The following is a 14,055-nucleotide window of genomic DNA, read 5'->3' on the forward strand; positions in this document are numbered from 1 at the left end:
AACACAAAGCCAGTGATGAGCTGAAAAACCTGCAACAGCATTACACAAGTACCATGGCTTTTGCAACAGCTCTGTAATGGCTGTTACGAAAACTGTCACCAAAAAGTTGTTCCTTATCTCCTCAGTACGCTCTTCATCAAAGTTCCTTGAGGCAACAATTTTTGTAATTTGGTGCTACAGAAATAGAATTGAACTGAATTGAATTTCAGAGTGCTGCACTGAAGAATATCTGAATTTCTGTTGAATTCGCATCTACAGGAAAGAGGAGTGATGAGAGTGGAGGATTGCTGGAGGAGATATGAGTGAGGGTCAAAGTAGTATACAAATAGGTTGCACATTATTTATTCATAATTTGTGTTAGTTATTAAAAATGATGAACTCAGATGAGGAAACTCATCATAATATTTGTAGGCATGATAAAAACAAAAAACAAAAAAAAGTATCCCTCTCTCCTAAAATAAAGGGATAAAGGACTTCCACTTACATAATTCTTTTCTACTCTGAGCACTCAAAACGCTTTTTATGACAAACCTTACTTAGCCCATTTGTTTAATGTCTAAGAGTGTTCGATGAACGCATCAGGGGTTCTGGGTTCTGGTGTCTTGCTCAAAGATACTTCAACATGCAGACTTGAGGAGTTAGAAGGTTGTTGGTTTAATATCTAATTGATAGATGACGCACTCTTCCTCCTGAGGCCCTGTAGGCTTTAACAAAACAATGGCCACATAATGGATCTGTGCTTTTTATTTAAATACATCATTTTAAATATAACAAAGCTGTATTTAAATACTCATATCACAGAATAAAACAAACAAACAACAACAAAAAAACCCCCCAAAATGATTGCTAGATTGTTTCTATGTATGTAGGTATTTAGCTAACAGCTAACAACAGTGCCATAGGGATGTCTTTTGTCTCCCCCCCCCCAATCATAACTTTACCTCCCAGCAAAGGGGGGTTAATAAAAGAGATTGATGACCAGATTCAGTCCACAAGTCATGATAGTCATGTAAAGGATTCTGCAGCCCAGTGATAGTCTTGTTCTTTAGATTCAGTGAGGTAGTTGAGGAGCAACTTTGGTTCTACTAGTAAGAAATAGCAGATGCTGGGAAAAAAAAACAAGTACTAATTTGGTAAACATGTACACTCGTTATTCACATATTACACCTTTAACCACTTTAACCATAAAAAACAGCCTTCCTTAGAGTGGAAGGGGGTTGTAGTAGATATTAATAAGAACCATCTTTAATGTTCCATCGGATTTGGGAAAGAAGTGCAAGGCCACTATTTGCTAATGGAGTGTCACTTAAACTCTAAATGTAAGTCATCTTTTCTGTTTACAGATTGACTGTCAATCTCTTTAGGGTGCTCGCTCTCTCCTACCCAGTTTTTCGGTGTTATTACTTAGCCAGATAAAAAGAAATGTAATATAACAAATAAACAGGAAATGGATGCTAAGGTTTTTTTTCAAACAAACAAACAATACACTCTAAAAAAAATTGCAGAAGCATTTTTAGAAATACTGTTGAGAAGAAAAGACAAAGACAGCATCTGTTTACATAAATTACTGACTAAAGGTTTCATAGATTACATTTAGAGACGCAGTCACAGCAGCAGGATATTGTAAAATCACTGACATTAGCGGAGAGGGGAAAACATAAAGACTGTTGACCTGAGTATCCTACTAAAAATACATACAAATGAAACAACTTAAACAACAAAAACAATCATGTGACTCTGGGCATTAGTTTACAAAGCCATTTTTACCAAACTAACTGTTTTGCTATAGAATACTTGCTGCTATATTGTGACTTGCAACAATGTACCTTTTTTTTTAACTCCGTTTTTTTTTAGAACCCATTTAAAAAAAAAAAAATGCAGTGCTTCACAAGCTGAAGCTATTTATTATGTAACTGAAGATTTTCCTTTTCAGTGTCAACATTTTGCAAATCAGTTTGAGAGAATTTCAGAAATTTTAGTTTAAGATTAGGGTGAAACGCTTTGAAAACAATAGTCAAAAGGTGATTTACAAATTTCCAGAGACTTATGAAAGTTGTTAGAAACACTACAAGCCACTAACATAAAAAACACAAAAAAGAAAACAAACACCAACCTTGGATACCAAAGATCATAACTGGGTAATCCAACCAGTTTTTTTGGCAGTAAAAACCAAAAATAAACAGTGTGTCTTATTTTACCCGAGCAAAACTATTTCTCACATTTCACTGACTGGTCATGCATTTGAACCTGTTCTTAAAGTAGAAGATTTCGTCATGAGTTTTAGCATTTGTGGTTGACGATGAGTACCGGAATTTTTCATAGGCTTTTTGAACGTCTGTTTTACTCCAGGGTAGTATGATCTTTGACGCGTGACTCACAATGACGTCACTACAGGAGCCAATGTGGAGGTGGCCAAGAGCGTCGATGAAGAACTCTGCAAAAAGAAAGTATTCCATTTTCCACAAGCCTTATCTGATTGTGCCACTTTACTTTTTTTTCACTGCGAAGAAACTCATCAATATAATTTCAGTTCTACACAAATAACACAAATTCCTTAGGGATTATTGAAGTATTCTGATTCTGATAACAATTAATAACTCACCTAGATGGGCCTGCCGTGCGAGGCGCGGGTCAAATCCAACCTGCTGCACTTTGACCGTCTGCGCCATGAAGAAGTTGATGACAGCATCAGCTACCACACAGTTGGGAAATCCTTTGATGGCATGGTGGTAGCCAAGTCTGATATGCAAGCAGTCACCCTCTTTTCCGCCATCCTCCACCGATATGGTGTGACGATAAGTTGCGGTGTAACCTGTCACCTCTCTGACTGCACCACCAACCTGAAATCAGTAAGACAATAATGTTAAGGCAGAAAAGATCTTTCCAAAAATATGCATGCTTTCAAGAAGCAATACGTTGACTATGTAACCATTGCAACTAGGATCTGGGCCCTATTTCTGAAGTCATTTTCAAAAATTTTAAAAATTACAAAAAACACAAACAAACAAAGAAAAACTGAGTCTGACAACTGTGAGTTTCTTCTCTTCAAGAGAGGCTGATCATTGATTTAGGGTTGTGCGTCAGTACGGAAAGAAAGCCATTGTCAGCAGTTTTCAGTTCGAGCACAAACTGATAGAAGCTGGTTTAATCAACTTTGTGAATGTTGCTCCCCAGTTAACCATGTTCTTTTTTTGGAGACCTGAAAAGCACTTTGGATCAACTCCTGTGGCTTTAAATCTGCTATAGAAATGACAATGACATATTTTATTCAAGCATTTTCATAGTTCATTTGAGGTATATTTTTGCTGTTCCAAAAAAAATGTATTTAACGCATTTCAATAGGTAGAATATATTATATGACTGCCTGAACATAGTCTATAGGTAATCGGATTGCTGAAACGACTAACTGAGCAATAACATTTTGAAAATCAAAGTTAAGCAATGCTAAAGATATAACATCATCTATTATGACTGAATCCTTACTTTCACTGTTATATGAGTTGTTCATATCTCATGTAACTGCATATTCTTTGCCTAGCTGAAAGGACTCTGCCAGTGACCTCAGTCTCTGGATCTGTCTGAGGGATTTTCCTCCTTTAGTATTTGTTTTCTTTTGCTGCTCGTTCTCTTTTTTTGTGCTTCTTCCACATGCTGATATAAAATGGTGTTATCACAGTAGAGAATTTCCTTTCTACGAACTTTGCTATTTGCAGTGTTTTCATTTCCATCTGGAAAATCCCTTTACAGGATGCCTGTGTTTTTTACTCACGCAGCCTGTGTGTCAGTGCTCAGCGTTGCCCTTGAATGGAAATGGAAATAATAAAAAGAAATCCTAATTTTTGCACAGTGCACATATGAGCCAATAGTAACTTGAAAAGATTTCCAATTTTGGCCAATTAATAATGTCTACAGGAGCTGATGGACAACCAATCCCACAGGTTACCCACTCACAGCCCCCCAGCCTCCACCTCCCCCCAACTTCCTCAGCCCTTGATGTCAACAGCATTCTTCTGCATTCAACAGTTGTAGCATTCCTCTGTCCTTGCTGCTGTTGATATCAAGTACAGACGAAGATGAATAAGACAAAACAGAAACATAGCAAGTCATTCACAGCTTGGTGCATATATTTCTCCTGTGAGCCTGAGCAAAATATGTTTTGATCTTTATTTTTATGAAAGATCATTTAACTATTTTGCTTGAAAATAACATGTTGCAATTGCTTTTTTACCCGCAAAATTGTGATTTTGAAAAAAATAAATAAATCGTAAGTCTTTTGTAGTGGACATTGGGTCATGTTTTGATCACAGGATGATGTGGTGTAACGTAATGACATCGTTTCCATGTGTGGATTTCTGAATATTAGAACTGTCAGATGAAGGAACTGCATGTGAACACTAAAACATAATTTTAAGTAATAACTTCTCATAGTCAAGCTTTTTGATTAAACTTCATCCTGCTGACCTAATAGTCACCTAAATGTTGATTGTTAGATCACATCACCCATGGCACCAATAATGGTCATGCATGGTATGACCGAGGGCTGAGTGAGGTAGAACTGTGGAAGATGAGTCAGAGTTGGTGCTGACAGGAGATGATGTGGACGAGGGCCAGGCATTAAAGCAGGAACGGGAAAGCAGGGGCATAAATGACAACATCCAGAGCCCTATACAATACTTCTTATTCATTATGGATAAGAAGTATTGTATAGGGCTGTGAAGTTGTGGGATTTGGTTTCTCAAATGCCATACAGGACAGCGGCCTGTAAAAGGAATCATCTTTCTATTGTCTTAGGAGATTGAGACAGCCTTGTTGCATACGGTTTAAGAGAGGTCTCACCTTCCAGAGGGAATTAGTATTGACCGGAGACATCAAGATCATTTGTTACTTTGATCTTAAAGAGTCTGTCTTATTTACTGAACTGACTAAAACAAAGAACCAGTAAATGCAGATTCTAGGTTATCTGAGTTTTTCCATGGACACTGGTATGTTTTAAACTTTTTTCTTTTGACACTGCAGGGACTGCCATTAATTTCGTTATACTTGTTACTGTGATAAAGATATTTTGATGTGCATACCTGTGTGTGTGTGTGTGTGTGTGTGTGTGTGTGTGTGTGTGTGTATATAAAGGTTCTTCTTTCATTTTCTAAACATCATAATGCCTAAAACCTTCAGAGGCCGACATTACACATTTCTTCTTATTCATAATGATGTCAGGTTCCCACAAGCTGACGTGTCTTCTTCTGACCTTTCACCTCCATGTTCTAATGTCTCACTTCCCTTTCACAATTTTAAGTAAAATCTAGACTCCTCCTTCTCTCTGCTTCTTTAAGTATGGACAAAGGTTAAAAATGTAAGGTAGTGGTTCAGAGTTACTGAATGAAAGCTGTTTTGGAAGGGGTAAAGTTATAGTAGATTTCTCAAATCCCACTAAAAGCCAAGCTAAGACAAAGAAATTAAAGAAATGATTTGGGTTTTAGCAACAGAATCACTTAACTTTACTTGTGGCCATAAAATGTGAAAAGTATCAATTCCTGTCATTCTGAAAGGAAGGGTCATGAACTCTGTTAAGCCAGCCTCCACAAATGTGGCAATAGAAAGTCCAGAGATTGACTCACAGAGGTTGCACAAATGGTGCTTGACATAGAACATTCAGATTCATGGCACCCACAGAGAGGGAAAAAACTGAACTGCTGGGTTTTAAGAGGATGTGGAATGAAACTTCTTTTATTTTTACACCTTTTATTTGTGTGGTGGAGTACCTATGTTCCTCATTTCCAAAATTTTATTGCAATTCGAGTCATGAAGTCCAGTGAATAGCTTGAAATGGTACAAAGGTCAGTGGTGAACTGCCAGAGGTTTAATAAAAAAAAAAAAAAAAAGGTAAGGTTACCCAAAACTGAAAAACAATGTACATTTCAGAATTATACAAAAAGGCCTTTTTCAGGGAACCCAAAATTGGTTAACAATTTAAAGCTGTTCTGCAACAATGGAGGTTGATCAAGCTTTGAAAGCTGGTGCTACCAATTCCTACAGGTGTTCCAACTTTTCTGGATTACTTACAAACCCCCTCTGTCTGGATAAAAGCGGTGTTGGAAAACACTGTGGTACCAGACGCTCGTGAGCATCAGTTGAACAGTATTGTACTGCAGAAAGTAGTGTGTTGTTACCAAAAAAAAAAAAAAAAAAGGCAATTAACAATGGAAGAGACAAACTGTCATCACACTTAAAAATCTTTCCCACAGAGACTTTGCAAGAAAGTCAAGGTGTGTGTGAGTACAGTTTCCTTTACCATGTAAAGGGACTCAGAAACTGGGGCAAACCGACAGGAAGAGGTCTTGCCGACGCAAAGTCACAACAGCTTTTGTGATAGGCGGCTAACAGGAAACTGCATGATTTTCAATTTAACAAAAAAAAAAAAAAAAAACTGGAAAAATTTGGGTTTTCTAAAACTTTTGACTGGTAGTTTAGAGCTACATCATCACTGCACTTCCAAAACTGGCACCCAAGACTTGTAATCAGGGCAATTTCAGGGAAAAGAAATCTAAAACACTGTCACCATTTCTCCTTCTGTGACATTGTGCTTTGCTTTCTAATTACTAGTTTGCATATTTGCATCAAGTTTCAGGCCGCTCCTTTAAGCTCACTTTAAAAAAATCAAACAAACAAACAAACAAACACACACAACTGCATCGTCTTACCAGATCCAGAGTGGTCTTTTCTAGGATGTCCACCATCTTCTCCAACTTGGTGTTTGCAGTAAAGATGAAATCATCATCCACCCAGAGCACATATTTGGTGGTTACCTGAGACACTGCCAGGTTTCTACCTGCAAACCAACCCTGTATAAACAAAGAGGAATCAATAATAGAATAACCACAGTGAAAATGGCAAAGCAGGATCCTATTTGAGGAAGCAGGTTAATCTGACTGAATTACCTCTGAGATAAGCAACTCTGAGTTTTGGTTCCAGAACAGTTTTGGGCAGAGAAAAGATAGCCATTATCAGGGGAGCTCTGATACCAGGATTCGCCATAGCAACAGGTAAATAGGTGACACAAACTAACGATAAAAGTTTTAAGTTTGAGGGCATTTTTAAATTGAATAAAAAAAACAAAAACAAAGTAAATATGTTGCATTTGGGTCCTACAAATAAAGTAAACAAGGTGGTTAAAGTGAAGCAGTAGAGTTGGAGAGGAACTCAGATTGTTGAAGAAAACCTGCCAGCAAGCAGGTTAAGTTCACAGTCTGTTGCTCCAGTTATTGAAGTCAACTCTCTTTCTGGAGCCCCCAAAGTGTCCTTCATCTCAGGCTTAACAAACTCAGAGTTTTTCACTAACCTTGCTTCCTGGAATAGGGACCAGGTCATCACATACAGAAACAGTAACTTGTTTACCTTTCCAAATGGCATGATGTAGTGTTCAATATGAGGACCAGTCACAGGCTGAGGGTGTTCATTATCATCTGCTATCACAATAGTGACGGTGGGATAATATTTTCTTATGCTGTCAATGAGATCTTTCAGTTTGTCATAACGCAGAAAGGTCTTGGTGGCGATGGTAACTAGAGCTGTAATATTGTACTCTAAGAGAAACCAGAACAACAAATTAAACACTCATGTGACTTTTAAACACTGTGCATCAAAAAGCTAAACTTTACATGTGTTCATAGTAACTGCTCACAAACCTTTTTGGTATCCCGAGTTGTAAAGTTTCGGATTGTTTCTGTGTTCAATTTTGATGGGGAAAAATGACTGGTGATCTTTGGTTGCAAACTGAACTGCAGAATGAAACAAACAAACAAAATGATAAAAGCCAGCTTCAGAATTTATGGGCAGTCATTGTCGTGAAAATAACCTCTGCACTTGAAGCTGTTAGCTGTATTTGCCTAAGCACAGCCCCACCCTCAATGACATGGCTTTAAAAAAACAAACAAAAACCCACTAGGGAAGCCTTCACTCACCTATTTCATTGGCTTTTAAACCATGCGGTCAAGTTTAATTTCTATTGGAACTTTTTGGACAAGAATACTCCTCAAACATTACATTGGTCGACTCCTTTGTGCGAGCAGAATCATCTGCAGCTCAACGGGACAATCCAGGGGGTTGATGTGGAGGACTACAAATACCTCGGATCACATATAGATAATAAACACCACTGCACTCTACAGGAAAGGCCAAAGTTGTCTCTATTTTCTGAGGTGGCCGAGTTCCTTCAACATATGTCAGACAACGCTCCAGACTTTTTTACGAGTCTTTTGTGGTCAGTCCTATTTGTATATATTACAGCTATTTCTTATACTTTGTAAACCTTGTAATATATCGATTTACTTAATTTAGTTCGGAGTATTCTGATCTGATTAAATTAGTTTCTTTCTTGTCTTTACGAGTGTGACATATGCTGATGCTATCATCAACTAGGAGCTGAAAAAAAATGAATAGTACACTTACATTTTAACATTTTGCCTTCCTCAAATACATAATGAGAGTCAAGAAGCAGTGAATGTAGAATGCACACAGCTGTCAGACTGCCATCTGTAACCTCCAGTTCACGGATATCATCTATCATTCTGTAATGGTTAATGCTTAGCTAGCATGTGTAAGCTCTTTAATCAAATACCGTCAAAATCTACTAGAGTTTAAGTCTCCTTAAATTTGTATTGTAATGGGCATTTATTTATTTAATAGATAAGAAAAAAATTGCATGTATAAAGTTACATACCAAACTTTGCTTTCCCTTCGTCTCATTGTGGGTGAGGGGGCACTAACTGTTTATATGTTCAAACAGGAACATTCTACATTGCACTTTTAGTATCAGTTTCATATCCACATCATAACTTTACTTGTGTCTGCGGTCTTCGGATGAAACACGATGTTTGTATAGGTGACAGACTGCAGTTGTTTGTTCAGAGCAGAGAGAAGAGGACTCAACAGAACCATGTTCTTTTCTCCCACTCCCTGGATGGAGACCATGTCCACCTTAGCAGCAACATCAAAAGTTCCAAGTGTTGCAGTCAAAGATACCTGTTACAGGATTAGCGTTAGTTGCAAAAAATAATTTAAAATAATCATATTTAAAATGAAGACAAAAAAATGTGCAAGACAATAATTGAGGCATTACCATGTGATCTAATTTTGTTTCTTCTTCTTTAAGGGCTAAACCTGCAAAGAAACAGTTATTTTTGGAGAAAAAGTGGAATTATATAAAGATTTAAAAAGATTTAAAAATATGAACCCATTTAAATAGCAGTTTTATTTCCTCTTTTTAACAAGAAAGTGCTCGTGCAGAACACAGGTGGTTAAGTTTCATTTTGCTTTCTGTAGCTTTAAATAAAATGACCATGCATACACTTAACCAGTCTTCCTTCCTGTGATTGTTCTGCATCCTGTATTATACCATGCACAGTGTTTTCAGTCAAAGGAGGGCCCAGTGTAACTTTGACCTTTTAATGGTCAAAGTTACACTGGGTTTTAATGTTTTTTGCATATTAAATATGCCTTTACCAGGAATGATGATCGTCTTTAGGGGTCGCACCAGCACACCCTGGGTAGGATACTGAAGAGGACTGTTGGCCTCTGCTACATTAAGCACATCTGCAGGATTGTAGGACCTTTGGAAATATGACAATGATATACACACACTACAACATAAAAACTGTGAGTTTTTGTGTGTGTGTGTGTGTGTGTGTGTGTGTGTGTGTGTGTGTGTGTGTGTGTGTGTGTGCGTGTGTAGTCTGTACACACACACACACACACACACACACACACACACACACACACAGTACACCTGATCAACTCAGGCTTGATAGTGAATTTGACAGGTGACATCTAAAAACCTAAATTCACTCAAGTATCCTCTTGTATAACTAAAATAAATAAAATATCTTACTTTAAAATATGATCACAAACAATTGCAGATATAAGAAAAAAAAATTGTATCAAGAATGCCATTCTGCTAAGTATACTAAAAGACTCGTGGACGAAAGGTTTAAAAAAAAAAAAAGTTGTCTTCTTTTTGTACAGAGGATTGCTCAGTTGATTGGTATGGGTAAATTACCAGATTGTCATCTAAAATCTTATAAACCACTCATTATCTAATCAAAAGATGCAAAACATGAGATACCTTTCTTGAAAGTTGTTGTACTCATCAGCTCTGTGCTGCTTTACACTGTCAGGATCCGGGTGGAACTCCAAGAATGCTTGATCAAGATTGTGAGCCCACACCCGTGGAAAGAGCAGATTTGACAATGGTAGGTGAAAGGTTTCTTTATCAGCCTGGCATATGCAGGCATTTTGAGCCAAACGACTGTTGGAAATAACAAAGAGTTGAGTAATAAGAAGAAAAATTTAAATTAATTAATTTAAAAGAAATGGTCACACTTACACACCTTGCCACTTCCTCCTTCATGTGGGGGGGAATGTCATAACCATTTGTGGAGTCTCCAATTTTCCCAGTGAAGAGTTTTTTAATGGGTGTATCCTGTCTTGGGCTTATGTCAACTTCTTTGCTGCTAGGTTTCCAAAAATAAAAGAGGGCGACCAGAAAAAATCCACTAAGCAAAGCGAGTCGAACACACTTCCTAGAACTGTTGCGCATCTAGAAAGAAAATTTGTATAGATATCATCAGGTTGATAAACAATGGTGCTTGGGAGAGACAGACATTATGGGTCATTGGAAACTTGAAATGAGCCTACACTTTATTAGTGCTAAAACCTGTCTAGGTGCAAGGCCAAAAGCCTGACATGCACACCGCAAACGTGGTGAAGCATACTGTACAAAGTATTAAACCATAAAATAATTGAACTTGTAGACTTATAATTTCAAAGTTAAAGTTTACCTAAGTTTACAAGGGCTGTCAAACCTTATTTGAAGACGTATTATGCTGCAGATGCACAAATCACCACGAGGAAATTATATCCCCAGTTACAAAAATCTAACTCCAGTATAGCTTTTTAGAGCTGCTCTGCTACTACACTGCTTATTTCGTCTTTCTTGTTAACAGGATGTGCTCTTTTAAAAAGGATGTGGGTCTGCTGTTGACACTATTTTTTTCATATATCATGAAGGAAGCTCTTAGGTTGTGTAACCACAATCAATAGTTTTTTGGCATCACATTGTCTGTGGGAGTTAATAAACAAAATCAACAACTATAACCATCAATAAATCAGTGTTCCTGTTTAATATGTATTTTTATATAACTGACTTTTTTTAATTTTTATTTTTTTAACTGGATTTAAAATTTTTATAGTTTGTATTATTTTGTTTGCTTTTGTGTAATTGTTGCTCCATTGTTGGTCGGTGCATTTCCTGTTACAGGCTGCAGCACTCAATTTCTGTTCATGCAGTTAATTAATCATTAATGTAGAATTATTGTAGCTAAGAGACCTCATCTTATATCTTCCAGGTACATTCCTGATAATGTTTTAGCCTTGATAAAGTAAATAATTCATATGACTAGAGAGCTACATAGGTTCTTTAGTGCACGCATAATCCTAACAGCTGAAGTCTGAATGTAGCTGTAAATGGTTATGTTTGTGAAAAATTGTAGATCTGCTTCCATTTAATGTTTCCACTTTCCAAGATATTGTCAAGACATTGTCTTGAAAAGACAATACAGACTTGCCAATTTAAGATGTCAAATTTGTGCTTCCAAAAGACACAAAAGGCAGTGTTATGATAATTTAAAGGAAGGAAACATTTTTATTAACAAGGAAAAACACAATGCAAAGGAATAGATCAGTCTGACTATAGTAGGGTAGTTTAAATAATGTCTTTGATTTATTTGGTCCGTATTCTTCCCTCCTAATTAGTTCTTACTTTTAGAAAACATGACAATATTAGTACAATTTGGCTGTGCTGACATTATCATTTAAAAACGAGAGCTAGGGTTAATGTGTAGTGTGCAATGTGTTTGCTCTTTCTGTCATATGGAGTGCAACTAGCATTGCAGGTGGGAAATAATTATCATGTATGTACTTGTACTCAGCCACACATCACTGGCTGATAGTATTTCCTGCTTTATAGCCTGGTTGTACTGAATGTGTCAGGTAATGAAAATAGTTTTTTGTTTCAACCTTCAGCAGGAACAGGTTTTACCAAGCACTGTGCTTTGTTGGAGGTTGTTACAGTAGCTTCTTTGTATGTTAATTAACAGTGATCACTTATCAATCAAGTTTAAGACCTAGGTCTCACACTCAAACATGCCCACACTCGTCTCAGTATTGGATGAACTGGGGGATATACATGTAGCAATGATATTACAAATGAACCGAGTGCTTGTTCAAGACTTCTGCACAGCAGTGTTTAAAAATATAACTTTGCATTTTGTAGTGCTACTGTACTCTTTTTTTCAGACTTTAGTTTACAAATCAGCAGTTACAGGATGTAACGCGCAGTATGTCTATTAGAATGCGGAACAGTTCTAATAATAATCATATACGCATAATTATATATAATTTTATATTATTATAATCTTTATTCTAGATTATTTTCTTTCTTTTAATTTATCCAGCTGAAAACGTAATATCTTATATTAAATTAATATTTTATATTAAAATATATATTAAAACATCTTACCGAAATGGGATGCTGTCTAATTATTTCATATTTATTTAACTCTCGGTAGCTTATTTGCAGTACATTTAACCAGGCAAGGCAGCTTTAAAAACAGCTTGTAAATACTTATAAAAAAAGTGTTTCTGTTCTTATTGATCACTGAGTCATTTGACGCAACAGATTTTACAGACAATCTTTGGGATGCAATGGAATAGGAGGTTCAAATCATGGTCGTTTGAGGAATGTTTCTAGCACCTTGTTGAATCTACGAAGCTCTGAAGGCAAAACCCAGTACTAGCAAAATAAATAAGTTTATTGTATAAATAAACTTGGAGGCTAAACATTCAAAAATATTAGTGTTTTTGGCAAAATGACTTAGATTAACTCTCAACCGAGTTCTACTTCCACTTCTCTGGTTATTAATGGACAACTAATACAACAGCCAAACAAGGCTATCTGTCAACAGTTTTATAATACGGCTGATTATCTCGTCTCAGTGTAAAACCCTTTCTGATAAAGGGGTGAAAAGTGAACTTCCCCAAACAACACACTTCTTTTCATACAACACGAGAATGCTCCGTTTCATATTTTCTTAGACAAAACTATTTAGCATAACATATTCGCACACATTGCAGCCCCGTTACAAAGGAAAATGCAAGAAAATCCCTGCACTCTGAATATAACCAGCAGCCTGCAGATTTTCAGAAAATATTTGACAGTAGTACAGGAAAAATAAATGTTTCTTACTGTTGCTGCTTCCCTGCGACAAAGACGTTCCTTAGGGCGGTGAACGCTCACATTGGAGGACAACCAGCTTTGCATAGGGTGCGTTCGTGTGTTTGTGGGTTCTAGGCTGTCAGTACATGGCACAGCTGAAAGCCACACCTCATTTACAGCCCAGCTGCTTCAGACTGGTCAAAGTGTAAAACATTTTCTTTAAAAAGATAATTTAAAAAGAAGGCCATCTTTGAAAGGTGCTAATATCCCCAGAATGAAACCTGATTATACTTCTACTTTTCAGATAAACTCTTTTACATTCTGAATTTGTGGATCACGTGGCATAACAGCTACCACCAAGGGCTACATGCAAAACCCCCCAAATATACTCAGGTTCAAAAAGATGCGAAAGAGGAAACGAATACGTGCAATGCTTTCGTTATATTCACAAAGCCTTGTACAAATCATTTTTTGTAAGCAGGTCTTACAAGTCGTTGAGCGCAGTTAACATGATGAAACGATCTCCACGCCCATCTCAGTGTCTGAAAGACTCCCTTAACCCTTTACTGCAGTGCAACAGAAGGTTTTCTTAAAAGTCCGGGGGATGGACTTGGTGTTATCATTTGAAAGTGAAAACAAGTTTCAGAAGGTTGAATTTGAATTTTAAAGTTATATTTGAAACTTTGAAATAAAATTCAAAACGTTTAGCGAAACTTGTAAATCGTAAATCGTTTTGATAGCTTAAAAGCATCAATCAAGTCAGTCTGATAATCGATTTCAAAATAAAA

General features: G+C 36.8%; 1 protein-coding gene across 2 annotated transcripts; it reads right to left on the reverse strand.

Moving 5' to 3' along the window:
- Nucleotides 1–726: 726 nt before the first annotated feature.
- On the reverse strand, nucleotides 727–13,831 carry b4galnt1a (beta-1,4-N-acetyl-galactosaminyl transferase 1a). 2 transcript variants are annotated; one of them, XM_005478082.4, is made up of 12 exons: nucleotides 13,756–13,831; nucleotides 13,298–13,461; nucleotides 10,383–10,591; nucleotides 10,118–10,300; nucleotides 9,499–9,605; nucleotides 9,116–9,156; nucleotides 8,838–9,018; nucleotides 7,683–7,775; nucleotides 7,393–7,580; nucleotides 6,699–6,839; nucleotides 2,603–2,840; nucleotides 727–2,434 (listed from the first exon to the last, which is right to left on the reverse strand). In XM_005478082.4, the coding sequence occupies exons 2-12, from the start codon at nucleotides 13,370–13,372 to the stop codon at nucleotides 2,223–2,225; spliced, it is 1,668 nt and encodes a 555-aa protein (XP_005478139.1). In that variant the 5' UTR covers nucleotides 13,373–13,461; nucleotides 13,756–13,831; the 3' UTR covers nucleotides 727–2,222. The 2 variants fall into 2 exon arrangements, with proteins under 2 accessions (XP_005478139.1, XP_025757598.1); XM_025901813.1 differs by lacking the exon at nucleotides 13,756–13,831 and having other exon boundaries at nucleotides 13,298–13,736.
- Between the last annotated feature and the right edge of the window lie 224 nt (nucleotides 13,832–14,055).

The sequence above is a fragment of the Oreochromis niloticus genome, linkage group LG20, assembly GCF_001858045.2.
Source record: "Oreochromis niloticus isolate F11D_XX linkage group LG20, O_niloticus_UMD_NMBU, whole genome shotgun sequence".
Taxonomy (NCBI): domain Eukaryota; kingdom Metazoa; phylum Chordata; class Actinopteri; order Cichliformes; family Cichlidae; genus Oreochromis; species Oreochromis niloticus.

Excerpts from the sequence above, each read along its gene's own strand:
- b4galnt1a (XM_005478082.4), bottom strand. The coding sequence starts at position 13,372 with ATGCAAAGCTGGTTGTCCTCCAATGTGAGCGTTCACCGCCCTAAGGAA. Across the intron at positions 6,840-7,392 it reads ACATCATGCCATTTGGAAAG|GGTTGGTTTGCAGGTAGAAA; the intron begins GTAAACAAGTTA and ends TTGTTTATACAG. Across the intron at positions 2,435-2,602 it reads CGCACGGCAGGCCCATCTAG|AGTTCTTCATCGACGCTCTT; the intron begins GTGAGTTATTAA and ends TTCTTTTTGCAG.